The following is a 27,082-nucleotide window of genomic DNA, read 5'->3' on the forward strand; positions in this document are numbered from 1 at the left end:
TAATTTTTAACAAAAATATTTCGTCAACCTCTACCACACACAACCACTCACCTCTCCTCAATGTTTTGCATAAACATGACCGCAGTTTGTCAATATTTTACCCTTGGCCCATTCCCCGTGTTGATATAATGATCACTTAACAGTCAAGAGTAAGGCAAGGAGGAAATTAGGGCGTCGGCAGCAGAGAGGACAACAACACTGAAGCAATTATGTTTCTTTCAGCCCAAGCATTCTCACGTTAATGAAATCCCTTATCGTTAGGGGAAGAGGAAGGTGGGGAGGGGAGGACAGGTGCACGAAATGTACGTCGTTCATTTATCTTATTCTCTGAAATGAACGGAAGGAGCGGTGAGAATAATGTAGAGATAAAGTCCGGGCAACAAGTGTGTGTAGTATTTCTTTTCTTTTTTTTTCATATTGCTGGCCCTGCATTTTGCAGTGACAGAAGAAGCCAAGAAAAGAGGAAAAAGAGTTTGTCAGGCAGATGAATGAGAAAGGAGGAGGTGAGGGAAGGAGGGAGGGCACGGTGTATCACATGTTAGCATCTTCCTAAAGGACAAATCGAAGACACTCCCCACGCTAACATTCAAAGTATTTACCTTCCTGCAAAACGGCTGCCCTTTTCCTTTGTAGATGAGATCAGCCATTCTTGGAAAGTCATCGACATCCAACTGAAGACCTTATATCAAAATGGGAGTAATCAGTGTCTGTGTAATTAGCTTTTTTCAGTGTCTGACTAAGAATTTGTACCAAAAATTTTCATAGAGGGTTCTCAAAAGAAAACGATTGTGTGTGCATTGGTGTGTGAGGGAGAGGAGGGTGGGCTACATTTAATAAGGGGGTTTGTCTAAAAACTGTGTTTTTGCTCTATCGTCTGTCACTAATTTTGTGTCATTATGTTTTTCTTTTGACCACAACTTTTGAATTATTGCAATGAAAAACAATTCGATTTTCTTATGTTTGATTTTTTCCTACAAAATGGGATTACATTGGACACAATGCATAAGTTTATTAAAAGAGTGTGTTTCGCTGCTTATTTTGCTATGTCAAACACCAGGGACTTCATGACCTATTCAGCTGAGAAGCAGGAATGTGAACATGGATGAAGCAATGAGTAAAGATATTAGAAGTTTGATCTGTATTCATAATATGATTACTTCGGTTTGTGCAAATATGTGACAAGCATCGCTACAAAGCTCCATTCTGGCTTTTACTTGTGATCTGTGTTCTATATCTTTGCAATGATGAGTCCAAGAGTAATTCGACCACGACTAATGGGTGTGAGATGGACACAAAGCTGTATGCAGATTGCAACTATGATTCAATTTTATGTAAATTCTAAATAATTTTTCCCACCAACACTTAGTCGCACAGACAAGCAACTGGCATCATGGGAAAGATCAAGTCATGTGGTTTCATTCGATATGCACTACACTTCACTGTAATAAATACTTCAAGAATAAAGAAGTTTAACCAGGAAGATGGTACGTGAATTTGGTCACAAAGTGCTTCACTCGGGTTTTAAAGGTTAAAGGACCAGTGTGTAGGATTTAGTGGTATGTAGTGGAAATTTTTGCAACCAGCTGAATAAGCCTCCTTCATTTCTCCATTCTCAAATATAGGAGGACTCTAGGGTGGCTCCACTTCAGTATAAAAATGCAAAAAAGTCCTTTCTAGAGCCACTCATTGATGTAGTGCTGCATGCCAGAACAACAACCCGCCACTTTATTTGTGAGGAAATAGAATATTTGCCTGTTAAATTTTAAATTTTTCAATGTTTATACAGCCCAACCAAATCCTGTAATTCTTCTCTGTCGCGGTTGCCAAATATTTCTTTAAAATCATTTTAATGTAAAGTTATATTGCCTTGAGAAAAACCTTTCTGAGAAAAGCCTTTATAAGTGAGGCAGACCATTTCATCTTGTTAGTCTCACTGTAATGAAAGCAAAACGTATTGCAACAACCTAGTCTTATCTACTAGCTTTTTGTTTAATATTGTCTCATATAGACCACTTGGAATTACTGATCAGAACATATTTCATTTAATGCCATTTTTTTAGTAACAATAATTTTCAAAGACAAGACACTTACAATCATATTTTAATGCATTCATAGCAAGCAAATGTTGCCAGTACTTTGCCTCATAATTTTCAGTCCTTCTCCACAATGAACACTGCAACCATTCTGAATAATTTTAATTATACTTTTAGATTAACCTCATTCCTGGATATTTTAATCATGTGTCCCAAAAAATTCTCTGACAAACCCATATGAAACTTATCCAGCCAGGCAGAATAAGATGTCTCTTTTGGTACAGTTAAGGGAGCGTTTAAACTAATCCACCTTCCTCCCTTCAGTTCTTTGGACCACAGCTGTGTGCTCCTACACCTCTACATATAAAACTGTCTTGACTAGAAAAAAAACAGACCAGAGAGGTTAAATTGTGGCCTGAGGAAGAATCCACTGCTTGTCTCCAGGGCTACTTTGACTGCACCAACTGGGAGACGGTTAAAGACTCTTGTAATGGCATTGCTGAACTCACTGATGTAATCTGCTCTTATGTTACCTTTTGTGAGAATCTGATTATTCCAACTAAAAAGATTAAGGATTACCCTAATAGCAAACCTTGTCTGTCTGAGGTAGGTCTAGTCTACAGAGGAAGAACCTGTCCTTCAGTCAAGGAAGGACTTTGGAATGCATGCTGCCAAGGGGAGGTAAAAGTGGAAATCCACATTGCTAAAAAAAAACTACCAAAACAAAGTAGAGAGTGCACTGACTGAGAAAAACCTCATACAGCTTGGTCAGGCATAAAAAAAAAATCACAGATTTACAGCAATTCAAGAGCACAACTAACATTAATATGGCAGGTTTTAGGTTGGGTAGCAAATTTTCATCCTAAATTCTACCTGAGATTTTGTCAGTTTGACTTTAGAGATGAAGTTGAAAGATTTAAATGTAACCTTAAATATAGTCAGCACTTAGTCCTGGAACAGAACAATGTTGAAAAGTCGCTCCTTTCTCTGAAGAACAATAATTTCTCGCTAATATTATCTGGTCCAAGGCTCTCAATTATGTCTTGTGCAAGGTTGTATCTTCTGTAATATCTTCCACATGTCTCTGAACCTACAGCATGTACCTAACTCATGGAATCAGGCTCTGTTCACCCCTGTTCCTAAAGTCAGGAGCCCCAAAGCTTTTAATGACTTCAGGCTGGTCACCCTCTGTGAGGACAGAGCTTACAAGGGAAACCAAGCATGCACTGGAGCCTATGCAGCTTCCCTATAGGGCACATAGAGGAGTTGAGGATACCAGAGTCACCCTGCTTAACCTTTTGTTTAAACACCTACAGGGGAGTAAAACCCATACTGGATTGTTTATTATTGATTTTTCTTCAGCCTTTAATACTATCCAACCCCACATTTTAGCCATGAGGCTGACAGAGCATTTTGAGTTGTCACATTCTGGTGGGTTGAATATTGGATTTTTTTTCTTGACAGAGTACAAACTGTAAAAGTAAAACTGAATTTATCAGATTAATTATGCTCTTTTACTGCCACACCCTCAGGCTGCGCTCTTTCACCTTTCCTTTATATTCTGTAAACAAACATGATCCAATGTAACCATGAGAAAGCTACAATATTGAAATGTGCTGATGATTCAGTCATTGTCAGTCTGCTACATGCCAGTGAGTACAGTCATGGCCCAGTCACTGATGAGTTTGTCACTTGGTGTGACGAATCATTCTTGGAGCTAAACATATCCAGGAGAAAGGATATAATTGTAGATTTCAGAACTCATGCTTTGATCTATGAAACTATGATCATTAAAAACCAGGCTGTGGACAGCGTAGAAAGCTACAAGTATCTTGGGACAGTCATAGACTCAAAATTGATCTTTGAGAAGAATTGTTAATCAGTGTGTAAAAGGGGACATCAGTGCTTGTTTTGTTTCAGAAAACTGCTCTGTTTTCACATTGATAAAACCGTGACAATCCTGTTTTATTGGGCTCTTACTAAATCAGTCATGCCCCCCCCCCCCCCCCCCCCCCCCCCCCGTATCATGGTTTGGACAACCAAAAATGATCTAAACCTAATTGTCAAGAGGGCCAGGAAGCTTATAGGTGAATTTCAGTGCATTGTTTCAGTTCTTTACTCATCGCATCTTACTCCACACAGCTTTAGGTGAGCCCACTTCTTTAGAACTGTTTCCATCCATTATACAGTGAATTTCAGCTCCTTCACTCTGGCTGCTGGTGCGTGGCCCCTTGGAGAAGAACAAAATGGTACAGAGATTTGTTTGTACCTGCAGTCATTGAGCCACTACGTAAAGCTATGACCTCTCACCACTTCACAGAGGGAAATTTTTTTTCTTTATTTAAACAGGAATAAATCATCTTTTTATTTGGAAACTACTGAATTCTGAGCTGTTTCTTCTAAAAGAAAAAGAGAAAAGAGTTTGGCATGCAGTCATGGAGTTCCTCAAGAATCAGTCTCTGGCCCTCTACTATTTTCTATTCACGTTACCTCGAGTTGAAATCCTCCAGGGTTATTTGAATAACACAACATGATTGGACGGAATAGAAAACTGCCTTGTCGTTGTTAAAACCCACTTTTATCAAAACTACCTTTAATTAAACTAATGGGTTATTATCATTGATTCAGAGTCTGCCAATGAGCACATTTCCCACTTAGGCTGTCTGTCCTCCTGCATTAAAATTCAACGCAAGAATTTAGGTATTATCTTTGACAAAGAGCTTCAGTTTGATAACCAGGTCAAGTTTGTCATCCAATAGTTTTCCTTGAAATATATCAGCAATTGGATCGGTTTTAATCCGCAAAGAACTTGGAAGCTGTTAGATGCTGTAGTAGACTGTACTTACATTCCAGTGAGATTCCTGTAACTCGCTGTATTCCTGCCTTAACCAGCAATACAGCTGTTTTGTTGCGGGTCAAGTAGACCCATTTTTAAGTAAAAACAAATCTTTAAAAAAAAATGGAAGTGTTTTGTCAGTATATGAAACTTCTTATGCTTGGCTTAATAAATGTAATCAACATACAAAGTGAAAATGGTTCATTTCACATATTTGCAAACCCATCCCGAACAGAGGAGATGTGTTGATTTATCAGCATTACCTCATAAAAAGAAAAATATTCAAAATTTAAAATAAGAAAAAAATAAATTTACAAAAATCAATGTCATGTAAAACTATTGTATTTTATATGTAGGATTTTCAAATGTACATTTAAAAAGGTTTTAACGTGCATTTTTAAAAATGAAAAATGAGTGAATATTACTCATTGAACCATGATCTGTGAGAGGTAAAGAACACCACTACAATAAATAGTAAGTGAAATGGTAAGTAGTGGAGTCAATAATGAGATACATACAATGATTTTGGGGGAATTTTTTGGTTTGCTGTTCCTGAGAAGCAAATCTAACAGGAGGGTTAACCAAACAGACATATCCAAATTTCAACTGGTCCCTCCTATAAAACTACTCTACCTGTATCTTTTGGAATTTGTAGCTTGTCAGTTGTCACTTCTTTTGGAAAAATGCTATATAAATGAAGTTATTATTATAGTTCTGACTAAGTATGGGTTGAGAAATACTGCCTGTATTTTCTATTATATTCCATGAATTTTGCAATCTCTTTCAACTATGGATGCCGTTAATATTTTATATGTGCATACTTCCAGTATTTGTAAGGACTTTGCATGAGACCAGGTGAGGAGAAAATTTCCCATGTTACCCGCATAGGGACAGGAAGGATCTCACAGCCAAGATACCTTTGGGATGACAGTACATAAATAAATAAATGCCCCAGCCCTTGTTAGCTGCTGCTATTACTAGTGTCGAGCTGCAGTGACACTGATGTCTGCTTTGGGCTGCTGTGCAAGGCTTCTTTCCGTCACTCCTGTAAAGGAAGGCTATCTGATTGAAAACAGATCTGGGGCACTGGGTGGGTTGGCCCTAGCTTGTTGGATTTAATGACCCATTTCCTCAGCTGCCTCATGCCACAAGCAGTTAAAAGACAGTCAAGATGCCCAGAGGTCCCGTACCATAGGGCCGGGGGGAGTACAGAGTACACTAGCTGTAGCGACAGAGTGAGTAATTCAGAGCGACAAACCCTGGCTACCAGGCAGCAAATCAAAGTCCATTCCCCCAGCAGGAAGTTAACAACCATCCACCATAGTCTCAAGTCAGATGTTCAGTGCATTCCAGGAGTTATTTTGTGATCAAGTGTTGGAAATCACTTGGTGTCGTCATGCTTTCAACAGCCACCAGAAGAAGTGGTTGCATTTCATGCATCCAGTACATAAACAGTATTTTGGAATACATTGTCCACTTTACTAGACACACCTCACTAATACAGGGTTTGACCAGCCGTTGTTATTTATCCAAGGTGGAATAGATCCATGTTTTTGTGTTGTTTACACCAAATTCTGACCCTACCATCTGAATGTTGCAGCAGAAATGGAGACTGACTAGACCAGGCAGCGTTTATCCAATCTTGCATTGTCCAATTTCAATGAGCCCGTGCCCACTGGCTGTAGCCTTGGTTTCCTGTTCTTAGCTGACAGGAGCGGCACAGTGTGATCTTGTATTGCTGTAGCCCATCTGCTCTAGGATTTTGTTGTGCATTTAAAGATGCTCTTCTGCATACTTTGTTTGAAATGAACAGTTATTTAAGTTACTGTTTCATTAATATTAACTGAAGTTCTGAATCTGGAAACATCATGTGGATTTTGTAAAAAAAAATTCTACAAATGAAAAATCCAACTTAAATTGAACAACACAGTGCTGTGCGGTTGAATACACATCAGAAAACACTGAAATGATCTCATTTTGTGTTAGGACAGTAGCAGTCTACAACTATAAGTCCACTTGACCTTCTCCACAAGTACGGCGATAGTGCTCGAGACCCCGAGGAGAAACCTAAAACATCCATGTCAAACTTCCACCACTAAAAACTTCAGCACTCTCTGCCCTATCAAGCTAATGATCAATTATTAATATCCACAATCCTCAGCCTTGATGTGGCTGCTTGGATATAGAAAAGCAGGCAATTATGTGCTACTCTGTCTTTTGGGTTTTGGCTGCCTCCATCTCCGGCCTGCCTCTGCTTCTCCATGCATTGAGCTCCCCTATAAATATATAACAACTAGTTCCTCTTAGCACACCACAAGTTCTTACTGGGGCCCTCTCATTGCAGATATCCAGATCCAGATTAATTTGTAATTAGTCTTGAGTTGTTGAGCCTCTGAAAGATAAAGGATTCCAACTCCCATTCTATTCGCCCCAAACACTGACGATCACTTAAAAAGAACAAACGCTCTCGCACTTGATAAAAATAGCTTAAGCTTGGACTTATTTGTTTGGCGACAAATGCCAGACACATATGTCTGAATGGCTTGGGTGATGCTCGAGCAGAGAATAAATGAGTTGGTCTATAATAAAACTTGTCATTGTGTCTCTCTGCGTGTTTATTTGTAAAAAAGGGGGAAAAATGCTTAACAATTCATCAGCTCAGCACAGGCAGCCCTGGTGTTTTCTCAGCACAAGACATCTCTGTAAAAAGCATGAAGTGAGAAGCAAAAAGGGAGAATTAAAAAGTTGTCTGCTTTACATTTTTACAATGCAAGTGTCTCACCGTGAGATGCCCTCTGTGTGGGTTCCTTTTAAACTCATTAATTTACCTTCAAATGTCACATATCCCTCCACAGATAGTAAGAGATGAATGTGGATAAAGTCATATTGGCTTTTTTTTCACCAGCATGTGTGTGCGGTATAAATGTTAAAAAATATATTACAATAGATTTTAGTCATTTAAGAGCACAGGGGATGTAGGCAGGGGGTGAGGGTGGGGTGGGGGTGGGGGGGCTTCGGTCTATTAATAGTTGAGTCATCAGTGCCTCAATGTTCCGAAATGGCAAATTGTTAGATCCCCAATGGTGATTATTACTTGCTGTCAATGACCTTCATAACAAATTAAAATTATGCGACTGGGACAGAGTGTGCTCTTTAATAGGCGTTATGCATGGGGTTGTGTGTGTGCATGTTACTTTGTGCATGCAAATGTGTGTGTGTTTTGTATGCTGGTAGCCGGTGGGTGAAGGCCTCTAGCATTTAAAAAGTCCCCTCCCCTCGCTAACAACTGGGTCCTTCCTCTCATTTATTCTTAAAGTGTGGCTCTATCTCTTGTGGTCATTGTCTCGTGTCCACACACAAACACACACACACTCATACGCACGTTTGACAGGGTGTTTGCAGCTACAGTATAAATCTTTTTATTTCATTTTCTGAGACACTGGACAAGTTCATAGAAGAGGAAAACGGGACACGTCCTTGGTCTCGGGATTTATTGCCTGACCAGACTATGTGACTCTCGGTGACTCACACACAAACACGCACGCAGTATGTATGCATGACATGAAGCAGATTTACCCACCGTAGCTCCCCTTCCAAAGAGACCTTGTTAAAAGTGTTCATCCCGTGTGGTAATATATGTCTTTAAGTGCGCATTTATGCTCCCGAGCTATCGATCACTGTACATTCCTCACCAGATAATTACTCCACCTTAATATGCATCCTTAATGAGGCTTAATTGATTCATTTTCATTGATGGAGAATAACGCCACTAATGGCTGCGGTGTGCAGAGCATTGATGCCATGTACAGTATAGACTCTGACCAGTGCCAGATGGATTGAGGGTGGGATGGAAGTGGTGCTACTGTAGCTCAGTGATGATTGGCCTATTGTGCTTGCTGTTGATTTAGCATGCTCAGGAATGAATAGGAAATCAATGGTGGCTTAGGGAGGAGTTCTACTTTATTCAGCGTTAAAGAGACAGAGCAACAGGGTGGTTGTCATCTTTAGGTGGCAGTGTGTACAGTAGGCTGAGAGGACTGACAGAATCACCTTTACTTGTTTCCTTTTCCTCATCGTTACAGTCCTTCCTTTTATTTTTCCTATACTGTGTTATGTCTTAATCTCTTCTTCTCTTTCTTGCCTCTTAACTTCATTTAATTTTGTTAGGGTTTGGCTCTTTTTCATGCCCAGTGTCATGTTTTGTCTGGCCTTTTTTTTCTCTCTCTCCTTTTCCGGTTTTCCATCTTGACACCTTTACACTGATTCTTGTCTAAGTCCCGTTCTTTTTCCCTCTACTTCTAAACATTGCACTATCCTGTCCTATCATTATTTTCCTTTTCTCCTTGCTCCTTTTTTCTGTTTATCTCATAGTTCCATTTTAAATCATTATTTTGATTATTTACTTATTTTTTCCTTTTATGTCATTCCCTTTTTTGTTTTTTTTTCTTCCATTTAATCATTTAGTTTCATTTACTTTATCCAGCATTTTCACCACTGTCACATCATGTCCTTTCCATTTTCCCATCATTTATTTTGTCTTTCCTTTCCTTTCCTTTCCTTTCCCTCCACTTCCAGCAGTATCCCAGGTAAAGAGACAGCGACCTAGTCATCCTTCACTAATGGTAACCACACCACTTCCTGCCAACACAGACTGAGAGGGGGCATGATGAATATACACCCTGATTATTATAGCATTACACACACAAACGCACACACACACACATACACACACACACACTCACACACACACATTGGCAAGTGTGTGTACACACAAACACACAGACAAACACATTAGTAATTGCTTTTGTCTTCATGTCCTAAAAGACACCTACCTCTGTCCCCATCTGCCTTTTGTGCTCTCATGCATGCATGCAGACAGTGGTGGACAACACACAACCATAAACGCACAGACACACACACAGACACACACACATACACTCATAGACCCTCAAGCATCATCCACAGCCTCTCAACGGGGCTATGATCACCCTGCTAGAATGATAAAGTTAGTGAGACATCAGTGCTCCCTCAGACATTTCTATGTGCATGTGTGTGCATCTCTGTGTGTGTATGTCTTTTTCCAATGCTCTTTGAAGCCTGAAACAGAGTTGAGTAGGGGGGAAAACAAAGGTGGGCCAGTGCCAGGGAGAAACTTATGGCACCATTCCTCTTCTCCTAGCCGGGCAGAGGCATAGTCTTTACTGAGGGAGAGAGCCACCTTCTGTCAGTTTGGGAAGGGGTGGAGGGGGCTGGGGGAGGTAGGGGGTGGGGGGTGGAGAGATTTGGATTGAGAGGAATGGAAGAAGAAAGTGGGCAAGGAAAAGCATGCTAAACAGTAAAGGCTCGCTTCAACATCTTCGAGGTTTGGCCCCTTCAGGAGTGACATGATTTCTTACAGATTTTGCGAGCATTTTGAATAAGCACACGATGTCCTTCACCTAATAGTTTAGGAGGAATAATCTTTGCAGCATGAAGATCACACTCCATGAATAGATATCCTGCACCTCAGTACCCATATCATTCAAGAAAGTGCATCAGACAAATAGCTTTAGCACAATTCTGTACAATAGAAAACACTACCCTTTCATTACCCACATTGAGAAAGAGAACTATCTCTCCTCCTCCTGTCCTCTCTCTCTCTCTCTCTCTCTCTCTCTCTCTCTCTCTCTCTCTCTCTTCTTTTCTCCTCCACAACTCTAGTCTTAGTGCGGGTGTTCACTAATAAATATAAATGTTTGTGATTAGCATCTCTGCAGCACAGGTGCATGTTTGTTGCGAGGGGAGGCTTGTTCATTAATTTTCAGCCATGAAAAGTGCAGTGCGCCATGAACGGAGAGTCCAAATCGCACACACTGATAAATGAACGCACAGATTGTTAATGTACCATTGTAAGGCTGCTCCCTCTACCAGCTTTGAAAAAAAAGGGGCCTGCTGCCAAAAGCAGGGCTGAGCGCACACACCGGCATAAACACACACACACAATCTGAGAGGTGTGGCAGGACCCTATTCAGAGGTCTAGATTAAACTGAATAGAGCTTTAGAACGGGTGTTTTTTTTTTTTTTTTTATCCTTATAGCCAAGGATTATTTTGATTATATAGAAAAGACACCCCCTGGTATGAGGCCTCTGGCTTCTGTTGTCTAATTAGATTGGGTAGAACTGGTATCTACTAGTAGCGAAAGAGCTAGGAACCTTGTGACCCAGCGTAAGTGTGTGTTGGCTTACTCAGGTATGTAGATCGGGCCTTGCAGATAAAGGGGAGAAAAAAACATTTTGCTGTAAAAGTGAGTTTGTTTGGGTTTGTCCCTGCCCTGCGTGAAGCAGTCATTTGGAAAGCACGGTTGGTAATCCTCAAAGTATTCTTTTTACTCTCACCACGAGGGTCGTGATCATGGTTTCATATGTGGATTAACCCCCTTTGCCACCCCTCTGCCTCTGTGAGCAAATTTGCTTGGGAGCGGACACCACTTGTGCATTATCAGAATTAATGGCATGCTGTATATTTTAATTAGATAATGCATTCTAAATCTAGAAACTATCCTCAATATGTGTTTTTTGAGATACAGTTGCAACTGTAACATTCACAACAGAAGAGAGAAAATACTGAGGAAGAGTAAACAAAGAGAAAATAAATAAAATCTGCCTCAAAATGGGTTGTTTTTCAGGAGCTGCAAAAATGTTTTATTAGGGGACCAATGAACACCTGCCTTAAAATGTCGTTTCAACATCTCCCGAATGCCATTTTGCTTAATTGACTTGGAAATGGCCCAAATGTATTGCTGAATGCGGTCTAATTAATATTAATAATAAATGCCATTATTAACATCAAAGAACATCTGGTGCCCCTGTTTACCCCACCGCCTTATATGTAACACATTCTGCTGCTGTTTTAATCTTACAAACATTGCAGGGGTAAACAAAAGCTTGCGTTTCCTTTATTTAGATTTTTTAGGTTTTTTTTTTCATGTTCTCACAATTTAGTTGTGCTTTGGTCTTATTTCTGTTACTCAGTGGGGTCAGTAATAAAATAAAAAGTATGAGCGTGAGGATGCTGTATAAAATTTAGAGCACAGTTGCTCTTTTCTGGTCCTCCCATCCTTTTTTCGTCTTGTTCTTCTTCTTGATCTAGGCTGGTTGCTTTAATACCTCAGAGACTTCTCAAATCCCTGATGTATTCCCAGAGGGGGAAAAAAAAGAAGAAAAAAAGAAAAATAAAATAAAATTTTAAAAAAAGAAAGCATCTGCACATTAACAGAGCCCTGCATTAGCACTTTCTCACTGCCCATAAATCATGGGCCAAATAACTTTAATCTAAAATTTCATTTAGTAGTCCTTGTCAGGTAGTAAAAGGAGGGGGATAATGCAGTGGTGTTTAATGATAATTGGTGTTTGGTTAATAAATTCTGCAAGTTCAGATTACGTTCTAGCAGTGGCTGGAATGCTAGCATCAGCAGTGTAACTAAACCTCAAATTGATTAACTCGCATGAACCAGACGTTCACAAAGATGGCAATGGTCCAAATCAAAAAAAGAGTGAAGGGAAGGGGGTGTTGGGAGGCGTGTGTGTGTGTGTGTGTGTGTGTGTGTGTGTGTGTGTGTGTGTGTGTGTGTGTGTGTGTGTGTAAGAGAGAGAGACAGAGAGAGAGAGAGAGAAGACAGAAAGAGAGGGAGCACAAGCAAGCATCAGGCCGGATGGTGTTGTGTTGCTCTGGTGTAAAGAAATCAAGTCCCCCCGGGCGCATTTTTAAAAGCCTAATGCCTTTCAAATGATGTCATCACGTTTTACTCTTTCTCTCTTTCCCCTACCACCCTCCCTCTCACCCAATCTCTCTTAATATCTTTCCCCCTTTCAAACTGTTTCTGCCCCCCACCCCACCAACCCACACACACACACACACACACACACACACACACATGCACAAACACGCACACACTCTCCACAATCAGTTATTTGGCTACAGGGAGAGGCCGATGGGCTTCGACAGGAGTCACGTGACACATTAGAATAATGGCCAAGCAAAAAGCAAAACATCTTGTGTTTTTATGACTGATGTGCTTTTTCCCCCCTAGTTTTATTTCCTGAAAGTGATATCATACTAATCAAAACCACAGAGCGTTTAGAGTGCAAAGTGTGATTGAAAGAGCACCATTAAGGAACTGGCAACTCCCCCTGCCCACCAACCTGCACCCCTGGCACCATATATGCACACACAATCATTCGCTTTGCTGTTTATTTTTGCCGTTGTTGTTGTTGATGATTTTTTTTTTCCTCTTTCGTTGTCCTTTTTTTTCTCTTTTTTTTTGTCCTCCATTAATGGGAACTGGGTGTGGTCGCTGTAAAGGAGTAGGCAGCATGCCCTATCCCAGGGGTACCCACGTGAAGACTGACACACACACACACACACACACACACACACACACACACACACACACACACACACACACACACACACACACACACACACAGAGAGAGAGAAGGATCCGTATCAATTTATATATTTGTCAGTCAGTTGTGGAGGCTGCCTTGGTGGCGTATCCCCACGGTGGCGATGCATCGGTCGCTCCGTTGCAACATTCTGGTGACGTGCGGTCAGAAGGGAGTGAGGTGTCTTACGCACACAAACACTTACACATGCATTTGCACTCTCGTACACAGTTAGTCAGAGGGGAAGTGTGTGTATATGAGAGTGAGTGCAGCAGACAGCAGGCAGAGTGACTGATACTCAGCCTGCCTCCCAGATGGCCTGCTCAACTCTGCTCCAATCTGATCTCAGAGCCTTTGTTCTGGCATGTTCCATTACGCCGCCGTGACACCAGTAAAGGCAGAGGGGAGAGGAGCTGGTCTCAGATCAGATACAGCTGAATTATACATGTATTTCTCTTTTTTTCCCCCCTCTGTGATATTCTTGTACCAGCACAGGCACAGTTCTGCGTTTGTCATGTTTTTCCTGGGGTAGAGGCAAGAGAGGAGTTCATAGACAATAGAAAAAAAAACTGAATGTTTCAGTTGAATTTGGCAAAGAAGGAGTAGTAGTCGTTTGAATGTTTAATTAAAAGATATCCCTTAGTGATTTTATTCTTGATACAAATTATAATCGTTTGAGGAGATTAATGCCAGAAAATAAGGTTTGGCTGAAATAAAACATGTCATCTCAGCAGGGACCTCTGACACTCGAAACAAATTTAGACAAGAGACAAGCAATAGCTAGTAAATACTGATCTTTTATAAAATATCAAAAATTCAACAGGAAATTATTCTAGACGGTGTTGTAGTTACCTGTGATAAATTTATGAGTTTGCTTCCTTCAGCTATAGGGGAAAAAACATCTGGTAAACATGTTAATTTTATCTAGTTTTTTTTAATGAACGGATTTAATTTTAAACACACCTGGGCCTTCATTGGCCATAAGTTAGTATATTTTTAGTACCTAAAATGATGACCAATGGCATATTTTTTTCTGTTTTAATTCAAAATTCTATCAATTTGCCATCATACAAATGAACAGATCCAAAGATTACATACAGGAATGTGGGGTCTTCCTAACTGCATAGCACTGTAAGCAAAGGTAGAGAGTAATAGTCACTGGTCTTCACTTAATGCTCTGTCTTCTACAGCAAATCTTTGCATAAAAAAAAGGAACATAGGGAACCAAAATCAATACTCAGAGGATAGTTACGGCTGCATGTCAACAGGCGATTCGAGCCTCTCTCCACACATCGCACACCCCACTGTGAACGATGATGCCTAATATACGGTGTGACCTTCAAAATGTCATAAATGTGTTGTGCAATAAAGTGTCAATATTTGTGGTTATATGGAGCAGGATGACTTTTACAGTAATTGGAACAGCCACATTAAAGCTACGGATCAGTCAACTGATTAAAGACATGCATGCTGGACACTCGGCTAGTGTCTAGGAATGACGTGCGCTTCCTCACGTGCGCGTATACGCTCACATCGCATGCCTACACGCTCAACGGGAAAAGCAAGGAAGCACGCCCAAAGTTCTGTTTTACCTTTCATTGTACTGTGCACTATGTGTGTGTGTCTGAAATGTGTGAAGCCCATTTATTATTGAAGGGCTGTTATATGCCAGGAGAGCTCACACTCATCCTCTCAGTAGTGTGTCTTCCTCTTACAGGAGCACTATTAACCCTGACACACAAGGACATGTCTGTGTGAGTGTGTGTGCGTGTGACAGGGAGAGAGAGATATGCATAGCTTGTGTATGTGTGTGTGTGTCTGTGTGTGAATGTGTGTGTGTGTGTGTGTGGTCTGGTGTTTGTCCTGCTTCTAATCTGTGTTTTGGATTTTTTAATTTTAGCCCCATCTGGGGTGGGCAGGTGGGCCAATGTCTGTTACACGATGCGGGGAATCATTGCCAAAAAGGGATCTGTACAGTAGACCACTCAAAATATGTTTATGAGGATGCAACTATGGCTACAGTATGGTGCAGTCCTGGACCAAGTACTGGGGGAATTGTATTTGTTTTTATTTAATTATTTTCTATCCACGGGACATGTTTAAATGCATTCAAATGAAAATGCAAAATAGGGGGGTTGGGGGGGGGGGGGGGCTGCAGCTGACATGCTCACACAGTACTCAAATTATGCAGGAAATGATATTTTTACCTGTGATATTGTACGTATCATTTTGTGTTTAGTGTAATTGTCAAGTTTCCTTAAAATGTTAGCTATTTTTAAGTGGATTTAGGTAAATATAATGACTCTTTTTTTTTTTTTCAATTTCCTTTTCCCCCAACAGATTTTATTAGTTATCATTTAATTGACATTTTGGAGAGACAATTCCCAGTGTGTGTTTCTGTAAAGGTGGAAATAATGGACAACCACATTAAATACCCTTCCGCATGAGATTTGAACCAATATCCTCGTCTGCTTTTAAAACCTGCCCCCCACCACCCCCTCCTTGGTTCTTTCTCCTTGCTAGTACAGTACACAGAATTAAACAATACAGTTGCCAAGCCCAAGTAGAAGCAGCTGGTATTTAGTATCTGCGTATTGTCACAGACTTACATTTAAGTTGCCTTTCAGTTTCAGCGGTGATAAATAGCCTTCAGCCTGATAGCAGCATTGCTAGATGGAGTTGTGTGTTTAGTGTCAGCATGGAAGAGGACTTGCTGACTTGGGTCTTTCCATTCTGTAAACCTTATTTGACTCCCCAACAGAGGAGGGTGGAATGGGGCGGGGAGCGTCAGAAAAGAAAAGATTAGGCTACTGTTAAAAATGCTCCTTATTGTGCGCGGCGGTTGCCGAAGTGGGTTGCTCGATTTTGATTCTTTTTTTTTCCTTTTCTGGCCCCCTCCCCTTTTCCCTATACACAAACCAAATCATGTCCCAGATTAGGAAATAAATAACGTTTTTAACTATATTTATGCGTCTTTGGGTCACACGCAGACTGACATGCTACATATTGAACAAAAATACTGTTGCTCATGACCACAAAGTTGAGAAATTTCCACAGTGCCCAGTTCCTTTGCCTACTAGTGCACATATCACACGGATAAATCTTAATACACATGTGGCAGCGGTCCCACAGAAAAAAAAGAAACTAGAAAAATAAAAGAGAACCACAATAAAAGAAAGAAATAAAGAATCTTTTACTTTGCTATGAAGTCTGTAAATCTGTCATGACAGTTGTATGTTGTGTGGGTTGATGTTGAACCTCCTGCAAAGTGACAGCCATCAAATGTTACTGGAACTAGTACAGATATTTTAAGTTTACAGCTTCAAGATACAAAGACATATAAAATATTTGTTATATATTCCTTTTTTTGTTTGTTTTTGGTTTGTGTCTTTCATGTTCTTTCCCTGTGTTTTGATGTTAACAGTGTTTTGCAGGCCTTTAAATGCTGCACATCACAGGCTCTTAACTATTAGTACAACAAGGCCAGCGTATACAATCTGATGATGACACCCTCACCTCAGATTATGCTGCTGTCAACAGATTCCCAGGTTGTCATCACTCATCTTTAGATTCATATTCAGAAGGTGATTGTGTTGATAACAGACTGCTGTTGCACTAAACTGTGCATCATCGTTTTTTGGCATGCGGAGGAAGTGGCGGAGGGCTGGGTCAAAACTGTTATCACCCTATCATATCTCTGACAGCTACCTGTCAAAATCAGGTCGCAGGAAGAGATGCAAGGATATCCTGCGATGCTGACAAAGCCAAATCTATCGCTGTCTTTTTTTTTCTTTCTTTCTGCCTGTCTTATTTTTGCATTGTTAATTTTCACTGCAATCCAGCATATGCGTAATAGGAATGATGATGATAGCAAGGATAAAAAAAGAAAAACAGGAGGAGAAAGGCAGCGGAGGTGGTGGTGTTGAGGGTGTGGATGCTTGAGTTAAGGGGAGGGGGGTGTATCTCAGAACCATGGTGTTTCTAAAGAAACTGAAAAGCTTATGAACTGTCAGCGTTCTGTCAGGGAGGAAAATAGCGTGGCCCGTGAACTCGTTTGATGTGTTTGACTTTGTGTGGCGTTTGCACATTTGAGCACGGGAAACGAGGGACAATGAGAGACAGACAGAGGACAAAGAAAAAAAAATGAGTTGTGTTATGATGTGTGGAGGGCTGGTTTGAAGTGACACTCAACACACCTTCCATTTGTCTCTCCCTCCCTGTGATGTCTCTGTGTACACTCCAGATGTTGGGGAGGACTTGGGGAAGGCAGCGGGGAGCATTCAGCCGCCTCTGTCCCAGCATCGTGAGCGGTGTCTAGGCACATCCTCCAAGGATTGCCCGTACTGTGGCAAGTCCTTCCGCACCTCCCATCATCTCAAAGTCCATCTGCGAATACACACAGGTGAGTACATCCACTGTTACTTCTCTCACTCGCAAAGTGCTGGCATAGACTGCATTTCTTCCACAATTAAACATTTATTGTACTTCATGCAAAATTTACTTTACTACTTGTACTGACATTTCTTCTGGGGTTAGACTGACATATTGGTTTATGAATATTGGCCTAATCAGATATTGGTGTCAAACCGCCTCTGCTATGACGTATATGATGGAAGATTAGTTGATTCCATATTAGTTTTGTCTAAGAGAATACTGCATTGGATGGTGCTGAAAAAAAGAAGAAAGAAAGAAAGTCGTACAGTACAAACTACCTCCATCAAAATTAAGAGCACAGATGGTCACAGTTTCTAAATCACAGCATCACAATGTCCTGAAATTAAACAGTACCATAAAAACCCAGTGATCCTAGTTCAACAGTAACACATACTGCAATTCTCACCTAAGTCATAATCTTGTTTATTCCACTAAATGTAATCCTAGAGATATTTTCTGTGCAGTCTAATCAGCTGTTACAATGAAATGCATTTTCTTCAAATTGACATAATGCCAAATTAAGAAAACTACTCACAAGTAGGAATATGCATTTTCCTAACAGTGTCCCTCATTTAGGCTTAAGGCCATTGTTATTCAGTTTTTTTCCTACTCATCATTTCATTGAGCTCTAATTAACACAACAAGGGTTCAGTGTCCTCCAATGACATCACTCAGAGGGCAATTTCACACTCTCTAACTCTCAATAACTTTCAAGGCAAAACAAAGCTGGCCTGTCCACAATTTAGGGATATGCGTGAGATGGTGTGCTTAATAGATTTAGCTTTATTTTTTCAGTCAAGCGTCCTCACTCTCTGAGCTGTGCTCTCTCTACCCAGCCAAACATTGTTGGCAATAAAGACGATGCTGATTCTGACATCTCACCAATCAGCGCTCAGGCAGTTCTGTGATAACCCGTCCCCTGGTTGTTGCTGGGAGTCTGCAGTCAGAGTAATGATGTGGGCTGTGGACAGTAGCCAGGGTTCTAACTCTCTGCAAGGTACGAACGCCCCACTGACTATCCAGGTTAAAGTCACAATTAGACTATGCAGAGGACACCTTACAACAAGGACACCTGGTTTTAGTTGGTGGGCCTTGTGTGTAAAGTTACAAATTCCCCATCCCTCTGTCCATCTCAAAGAGAGTTAGTGTTTCCTAACCGGAACAAGTGATACTTGGACACATTGCCATCGAACTAGTGGAGAACATTTATTAATGCTATTAAGGCAGGTTAATTTGTGATCTATTAATCTGTCATTTTATTGGTGAATTGAACAGTTATTTTCTCAACAAACATCCGATAAAAATGTTAATATTTTGTATTTCTGATTAACCCTGTATTATTGTGAAGAAATATGATGATTATGAAACATAAATATGGTAGTGTACGTCACCCAGTCTTCCGCTTTCCACCTCAGTACATGAAGGGCTGTCTGCTTTCTGTGGTGGCACTCACCATTGACTGTCTTCAAGACCGACTCAAGCGTCACATCATAATTTAATCAAATCAAATCAAATGCAGGGTCTTTACATAGTTGTAGATTCTGCAACTAAACAATTGCAGGGAAGTATCCAATATTTGTCTTGTCAAAGCACTACTAGGCAAGGCATTGAGATCCTCACCTGGATCAGCTGGAGGGTTATGAGTACAGAGGGATATCTGCATCTTATAACATTTTAATAATTATTCCCAGCTTTCTTTGGTGTCTTTGTGGCTTCTGTTTTATATAAATGCACATATTGCCTGTTAAAAAAGACCTAAAATTGTGATTATGAATCATGTGACCACAAATACAGAAAAAATAGTGGTTACCCATTTGTCAATCGAATATTTTTTTCCTTGATTTCCTCAAGATGTTCTTCAAAATCGGAGTCCAGATGCTTCAATCATTCTGTTAGTTTCTTCTGTATACCTCACAGAGAAGTAATTATTGAGTGCCAGTGGAGACGTCAAGGTGAAAATGCTCAAACTGAAAAAGGGGAATCCCTTACAACTGAGGGGGAAAAAAAACTCATTTTCCTCTCATTCTTCTTCTCTGTCTCATTTGCTTTATTTTTTTCCTTCTTCATGTACTTAAAAGGCAGAATGAACCCCCTCGTGCTTTCCTTAACAAAAGGCACATATTGTAGTTTGGATCTGGAATGAAATTAGAGGAAATGCTTCTGTAGCATCGCAACACATCTGATGTATACTCACAATATCCAGGTCACAACTAGGCCATCCCCAGCAACACTACAGTAGCTGGTGATGTTTTTTTGAGGGGGGCATATGTTATCTGGTGGTGAGAGAGCTGAGTAGTACTAAGGATACCCATGAGGGCCATACTTTAGCATAGAGGAAGTGGAGACCTCAACGCAGGCCTGGCGTTAACTCATTCGGCAACTAGAAGGCTGATCTAATTTCATCCACACTACATTTTGCTGTTTTTATTTTATTAGTTCGTTCATATCTCAAAAATACAGTAAAATAAAAAGGCTTTATCTGGAGACCTCTTCAAACGGAGCAAAAGTGAGCAAGGATGTTGTCTTATGGAAAGGAATGTATCTTTGGATGTGGGCCTATCTAAGCACAGCTCCACCATAGACTTTTACACGTGGGGAGAAAAAAAAAAAAGTTGATGCATCCCCAACATGTGGCCTTTAAATCATTCCTATAACCTAATCATACCAGCTCCACTGTGACATCCTGATTACATCCACAAGATGACTTTTACAGCGGCTAAAGATCCTCTCTGTGCTCTGGTGACAATGCAGAGAAATTCACTGATGACAGCCGAGCTCTCTCTCATCCTAATGTAATGTGAGTGACACAATGGAGTTGCTTACCAAGCCGGTCGAGGCAGCATTGTGCAACGCAACGCAAAGATTAATGAGCGACTAACACCAGCTTGAAAGGAATGAAGTGAATTTAAATTTCTCCAAAAGTTAAAGAGCTAATGTTACAGTATTAATTTCCTCTTGAACAGTGAGTGGGAAAATATCCATTAGCAAAATTAACCACAGTTTTCTAGGTAGCTAACATTGTGCGGCTGTGGCACTACAGTGTGGGGCCAGAGCTAATGAACACACTGCAGAGGGTGATATTTCATTATACAAATTAATGCTCACATTTTAATGGGAAAGTCACATAATGAATCTAGGCTTCAGTGACAGCAATTAGAGGCCCAGATTGTCCCCTTCTGGACAAGGCACTATTTAGCAGTAAGCAGCTGTGTGTAAAAAATAAAAAGGTCCTCGCTCTTGACAATAGCCACACATAACTTCAGGCAGGGCCGCATAACCAATAAGAGTCCCTGCTCACCTTTAAATCAGCAGAGAGGGAGACAAAGAGAGGGAGAAAGGGAAAGAGGAGAGGCAGGACTTGCCCATGTCACTTAACCTTAACCTAACCTTGTAATCAGGATGAATCAAGAGGGACCTGTGATCTCCCTCTCCATTCCTCTCACTCCTTTGGGCCCCCCCTTCTTCTATCTGCTAGTATCTCTCTCTTGAAAACGTTTTCTCAGTGTATTTGCTATGTTTTTTTCTCCATACAGTGTCTTCAATACAGTCACAGTGCTAGGTTTATTTTTTTTTTTTTTTTTGCCATTTGCTGAACACTTAATATACAGAGGACTCCTGTACTTATACTATGCATTTATCCCATGATTTCACTTCTCTGGCAAGTCAACTATTCGTTCTGTGCAGGATTAGCATTGTGTCAATTCACTACTAACTTCTTAGTTAAAGGAAAAGAGCTACGATATTAGATATAATTTTGTTGGCGGCTACTCCCATGAAAAGACAAACAATGAATTGATGCTTTAAACAGGCAATAAAACCTGATATGTCTTACTTCTTTGTACCACCGAGCTTCATTGTTGTCTAAAACAAAAATATTTAAAACACACCAATGAGTTAAAGTGCTGCATTGGGTGACACAGTCACTGCAATGTATTTTGATTAAATCTCATTGGTATATCATTAGTGCTGTAAATACTTACTAGAACACCCGATGTGTGTTATTTCACAGCTAAAAGCTCTCTAACAAATGTGTTATTTGCTCCTTTCAGTAACATTTGAAAAATAAATAAAAATACAGTGCACAGCTGTTTTAGCAGACATTCTTATATGGTGTCACTTTGCAGGTGATTGAACTGTTAACCCAGGCAGTATTAGATGCATGCCCAAGTCGCTACTACTCACTTACCTAAGCATATATGCTTAAAACAGCTTCCTCTGTTATTCTGGCTCTCTAACATCCCAGCCAGTGTTTTTGAGATTTATTTCCATCCTTCCAGCCAAACAGAAATTCATCTTCCAGTATGTCATATCTATTAAGCCATTTTAACAGCCCCTCTGTACAGGTCTGGAGTATTTATCTTTAATTGTTTCTATGGCGCTGTCACAATTCACAAAAAGCCAGATGAAATCCCTACATGCAACATAAAGTGCAAACATGCTGCGGAGACGCAGATCTCAGTACAGCAATCAGGAGAAGGATGATTTATAGCCACAAAGGTGTAACTTAAATGTTTATGTGCTCTAGTTTTTCAAGTCAAAGCTAAGAAAGTCACAGTGGTGTATTTCTTATCCAACTACCAGTCACTGTTTGTCCGGGTCAAAATGTCCAAAGTAGTGCAACAAAGACAGACAAAAAGCAGCAAAAAGTTTACCATTCTATTTTTAACTCTCATATAGCAATTTCCTGGTTTTGTGGCGGCAGTGATCTGTCATGTGGCTGGGAGGTTGTGCTGTTTGCACTGATATCAATTAAAAGTGGATTAACGGGTACATAATGACCTTTAGCAGTAAATTGTGTGTAATGTTGCAAGGCAGGATACAGTATATTCCCCAGATGTCACACCAGGCCCCTGACGTATGATGGAGCAGATGTCTTAGCCAGTCCAAATGGCCCTCTAAGACACAAACACACACACACACACTCGCACACACACATATACACACAGGCTCAGGCTGACACGCATGCATAAACATGTGTTCACACACATTCCAAATGGTGCACACACACACACACACACACACACGTACATAAACACAAGGAGATGCAGAAATGCGCATGTCGTCTGTCTCACTGCTCCAAATATTTAAATGCTTAATTTTAATGGAAAACTGTCATAAACTGATCGACTTCGGAGTGCATTTTTATTTATTTTCAGTTTGCCTTACTCTGTAAACATCAAAGGACAGTGTCAAGCGTACAGTCGTCTGTGCTTTTCATTCTCATTTTAGATATGTAGATAGTACATTAATCTTTATTTTCCCCACATGAACATTAACAACCTCTTATAAGGAAAGAAAAGGCAGAGAATGAAAAAAAAATATCTGATCAGTCTAATTTCTGTCTAATTTGGCTCCTAGAATATCATTTTTTCCAGTTAGAGGAATTGAGAATGATCATTTGCATCAGGGACGTTTCCTTATTAAATCAGCACTGAGCCTCTGTTCGGCAGCTCACAGGAGAAGCACTTATTGGGTTAAAAGCTCATCTCGTATGGTTTATTTTAAATATACTCTTCACAGCCACTCTGGTGTAAGAGAAAAGATATCAAATCACTGCCTTTCTGTCTATGGGCAGGGTTATCTGTATCGCTGCATGCTCTCTTTCTCTTTTTTGTTTCTCTCTTATTCTTTCTCTCTACTCTCTTCAACATTTCCACCTTCAATTTTCTTTTGTATAGCCTCCTATTCTTTTCTCCGCTGTATCAATATTCTATTGAGTTGGTGTTTGTGGCCCTTTATTTGAGAACTCTGCAGTAGGTCTGCAGATCGCAGAGTCTTTTTCTGGAATGGTGCCCTCTAAATAATGATAAATTACTTGAGCAGTATGCCATTTGCTAATTATATCCATGATTTACTACACAGCCCGACTTAAATCATTCAAACCAGCCTTGCGTAACAATGCCTTTTTTTCCTTTATAAAATGGTTTCCATGTGTATAATCTAAACATTTTATTGGCATATACGGTATATATAGAATGTGCACACAAAACACTACAACCATCTGATCCCCTTTTATTTCTTTTTCCACAAATCCACCTCTCTTTTCACTCAGCCGTTGTTATCCCTCTATCAGAAAATTCCACTCTTGGAACTTTTTATGTGTATGTTTAAAAAAAATCAAGCTTAGCATTTTCCCTCTCTGTTCATTGTTTAATGAATCCAAATCTGGCTCAGACTCCAAGGCTATTATAATTGCTAGCAGGATGTGTTCTATTTTAACATAAGTATCACTCCAATGGAAGATCCACTTCTGGCAGAATAATGCTGGTGTTATACCATTATCAAGAATATTCATGAATATGGATGTGCAGCATAAATAAACATATGTAAATGTTACACAACAGATTCACCCCTCTTTTACCATAATATAAATCACTTTGATCTGTGTATCCTGTTGTGAATCATATTGTTCTTTATCATAGGGCTTCACTGCAACAAGCATGTGGCTCACATATGTCGCCTGCATTTTTCTTTTCTCCGTTTCTTATTTTTGCGTTGTAGTGTATCATCCATATTTTGTTCTCAGTCCACTGCAGTGTGGCAGTGGTCGGGGTGATACTATGCCTTGGCTGATTTATGCTTCTCAAGATACACTGCAAATAGGGAATGTCCGAGAAATTACACTCTCATCGCCAAGGCACAGGCCTGACAGCAAACAAGGCCAGAACAGAGGCATGATGACCCCACTGCAATCACACACACATTCTTGAACAGATACACAGAAACACGCACCGAGACCCAGCCGCACCCTCAGCCCCATGCAAACACAGATAGCATCGAGACAGTTTTGTTGTCAGTTGAAAATATTATCTCTTGTAGTGGACTGAAAGCACCATATGGTGAAATGTTTTTATGGTGTTGATGTGAGTGATGGCTCACTTGGCGGAGCTGGATCGACCCATATTCAGATGCCTACTCCACACCCCCCACTCCCGTCCCAATACACACACATACACGCATCAAGTGGAGCTGAGCCGATGACTGGAAGAGAAAAGACATGGAATTGTTGGTTGAATGCACGATCTTACTCATTATCACTTTGTGTTGCAGTTTATTTCATTCTGTGCTCATTTTTCTTACTAAACTGCCACTTCTTTTATTTTACTTGATCATTTCATTTCTTCTCTCAACCCTATCTTTAATTTTGAGGAATTAAAAATTAGTCGCGTTTTGATGCCAACTAAAAGTGAGGCAATTGCTACCCTCTTTTTTTCTGATACATAATGAAATACACATTTTTTTTGTGATTTCATTTGACCTAATTTTCTTTGTTCATGGAGGTTACATGACCCTAGGGTCCACATTCCCTGCTCCAATAAATAGATTTTGATATCCAGTCAATGTAATAATCAGGTTAATTATTCACTGTTTTCTTTGTCTTTCCCCTTTCTGTTTCTCCGTTCCTTTCTTGGCTTCCTAGGAGAGAAACCCTACCGGTGCCCTCATTGTGATTATGCTGGCACCCAGTCTGCGAGTCTGAAATACCACCTGGAGCGCCACCATCGCGAACGTCAAAATGGCTCCACTACATCAGGCCCATCCTCTGGCCACACCACTTCTTCTGATCACAAAGAAGATCATGGGAAGACGAGTGGTGGCATCTTTGCCAGACCAGATGTCCTCCGTAATGTTTTCAAGGGCATGCCTCCTAACCTCGACTTCAGGGCAGGTCCATTGCTGCCACATCAGTGGGCGTCAGCTGGTATGATGTCATCACATGACCGAGATCGAGAGCGTGATCGCGGGGACCGCCGCTTTGACTCTTCCTCTTCAGCTGATAACATGAAGACTGCTGATGGCCCATCCTCCATGGTCCCAACAGCAACTGATAGTGCCGCCAGCTTCTCCGACCTAAGCAGGGCTTACCAAAGCATGATGGGAAATGGAGTTCACTTTCAAGGTTCCCTCCAGGCTTTCATGGACAGCTTTGTCCTCAGCTCCTTGAAGAAAGATGTAAAGGACAGCCAGAGCTCAGGCCAACTCCAGGCTCAGCGCTATCATGATAATGGCGAGCCCAAAGCCAAGCGCGCAATCTCCGGTGGCCAAGACAGAGAAGACAAGACTGAGGTCAAACCGAACTCTGGGTCTGGCAAGCCTGGATCCCAGTATGAACCACTTGATCTGTCTGTATCAGTTCGGCCTGAGTCTGCATCTGGATCTCTCCCTGGCTCTTCAGTCACCATTCATGATAATGTGGCATGGCATGGTTGCCTCTTCTGCTCCTTCTCTACTTCCTCATTGGAGCTCATGGCTCTGCATCTCCAGGCCAATCATTTGGGTAAGGCCCAGCTGCAGCGGTCTGATACGGGCAAGGAGCTTCAAAGAGAGGGTTCTCCCACCACCTCTACTATTCACTCCTCCAACACCAAGACCTCAGGTGTGGCCCTTGATAGAGATGGGGACCGAGATGGAGATAAAAGCCAGGGAGGCTGGAACAACCACATGGACCAGCCATATAATCCCTTCCAGAGTGACTTCTACAGGAGGTTTGGTGGCTTGTATGATGGATCCCCTAGGGTGAATCAGGGAATTCAAGGGTATATAGCCCAAGCAGAGCAGGTCCTGGACCTACCTAGCCAGGCCTTCACAGGAGCATCTTCAGCGGGAGATGACCATATTGGTTCGAGGGGATCCTGTGGAGATGCTGAAGACGATCACGTTGGGTCAGATGATGAGGCTATAAAGGCTGGGGTGCACAGTGCCAATGAGACCCCCTCAACCACTCCCAAGAGACAACAACAACAGAATAATTCTGATGAAGAGGAAGATGAGGGAGGAGTGGCAGAAGAAGAGGAGGAAAGACATGAGGATGAGCAAATGGACATGGAGAGAGAGGAAGGAGGAAGTCCAGCTTCAGACCATCTCCAGAGTCACCCCAAACAGCTCCAAGACGACTCCTGCCTGCCCCCAAGGAGTGGAGCTGGCTTGGCGGCCTCTTCCTCCACCATGGCACCACTTTCTCTGGTTCCCCAACCACAGAACCAAACTTTGGAGAAGCAGTGGCAGCAGGGCCTGGGCATCCTGTCTCCCGGAGGTCCTCCAGGACTGTTGAAGGCTGAGCAGCAGACCCACCCAGAGCAGCAAATGAACATGCTGTCTGTCCTCAGAGCCTACAGCAATGACAACCTCCCTGCGTTCAACGGCCTGGGCGGTGGAGCAGGAGGCGCACCCCTCGGGGGCATGAAGAGATCAGATGCACCTGGTGAGTGAGTTTGACCCCTACTAGCACTATATCCGCTGTAAAGTACACACACGTACACACACATATTCACAGTGAGGTATGCCAATAGAAAACCACTCCCAGAAAAAAAACAAAAAAACAAAAAACCCACACAAATTGAAACTTGAATTAAAT

The 27,082-nt window shown here is 41.1% G+C and overlaps 1 protein-coding gene across 6 annotated transcripts in view; it reads left to right on the forward strand.

The window, feature by feature from the left end:
• Nucleotides 1-27,082, forward strand: part of znf536 (zinc finger protein 536) — a 234,145-nt gene that overhangs the window by 135,155 nt on the left and 71,908 nt on the right. For all 6 annotated transcript variants that reach the window (XM_035952004.2, XM_035952001.2, XM_055009035.1 and 3 more), the window contains 2 exons: nt 17,537-17,695; nt 25,148-26,929. In XM_035952004.2, coding sequence (XP_035807897.2) covers nt 17,537-17,695; nt 25,148-26,929 — 1,941 coding nt within the window. The remainder of the gene's footprint in view (nt 1-17,536; nt 17,696-25,147; nt 26,930-27,082) is intronic.

This window comes from Amphiprion ocellaris, chromosome 1, assembly GCF_022539595.1.
Source record: "Amphiprion ocellaris isolate individual 3 ecotype Okinawa chromosome 1, ASM2253959v1, whole genome shotgun sequence".
In the NCBI taxonomy this organism is placed as follows: domain Eukaryota; kingdom Metazoa; phylum Chordata; class Actinopteri; family Pomacentridae; genus Amphiprion; species Amphiprion ocellaris.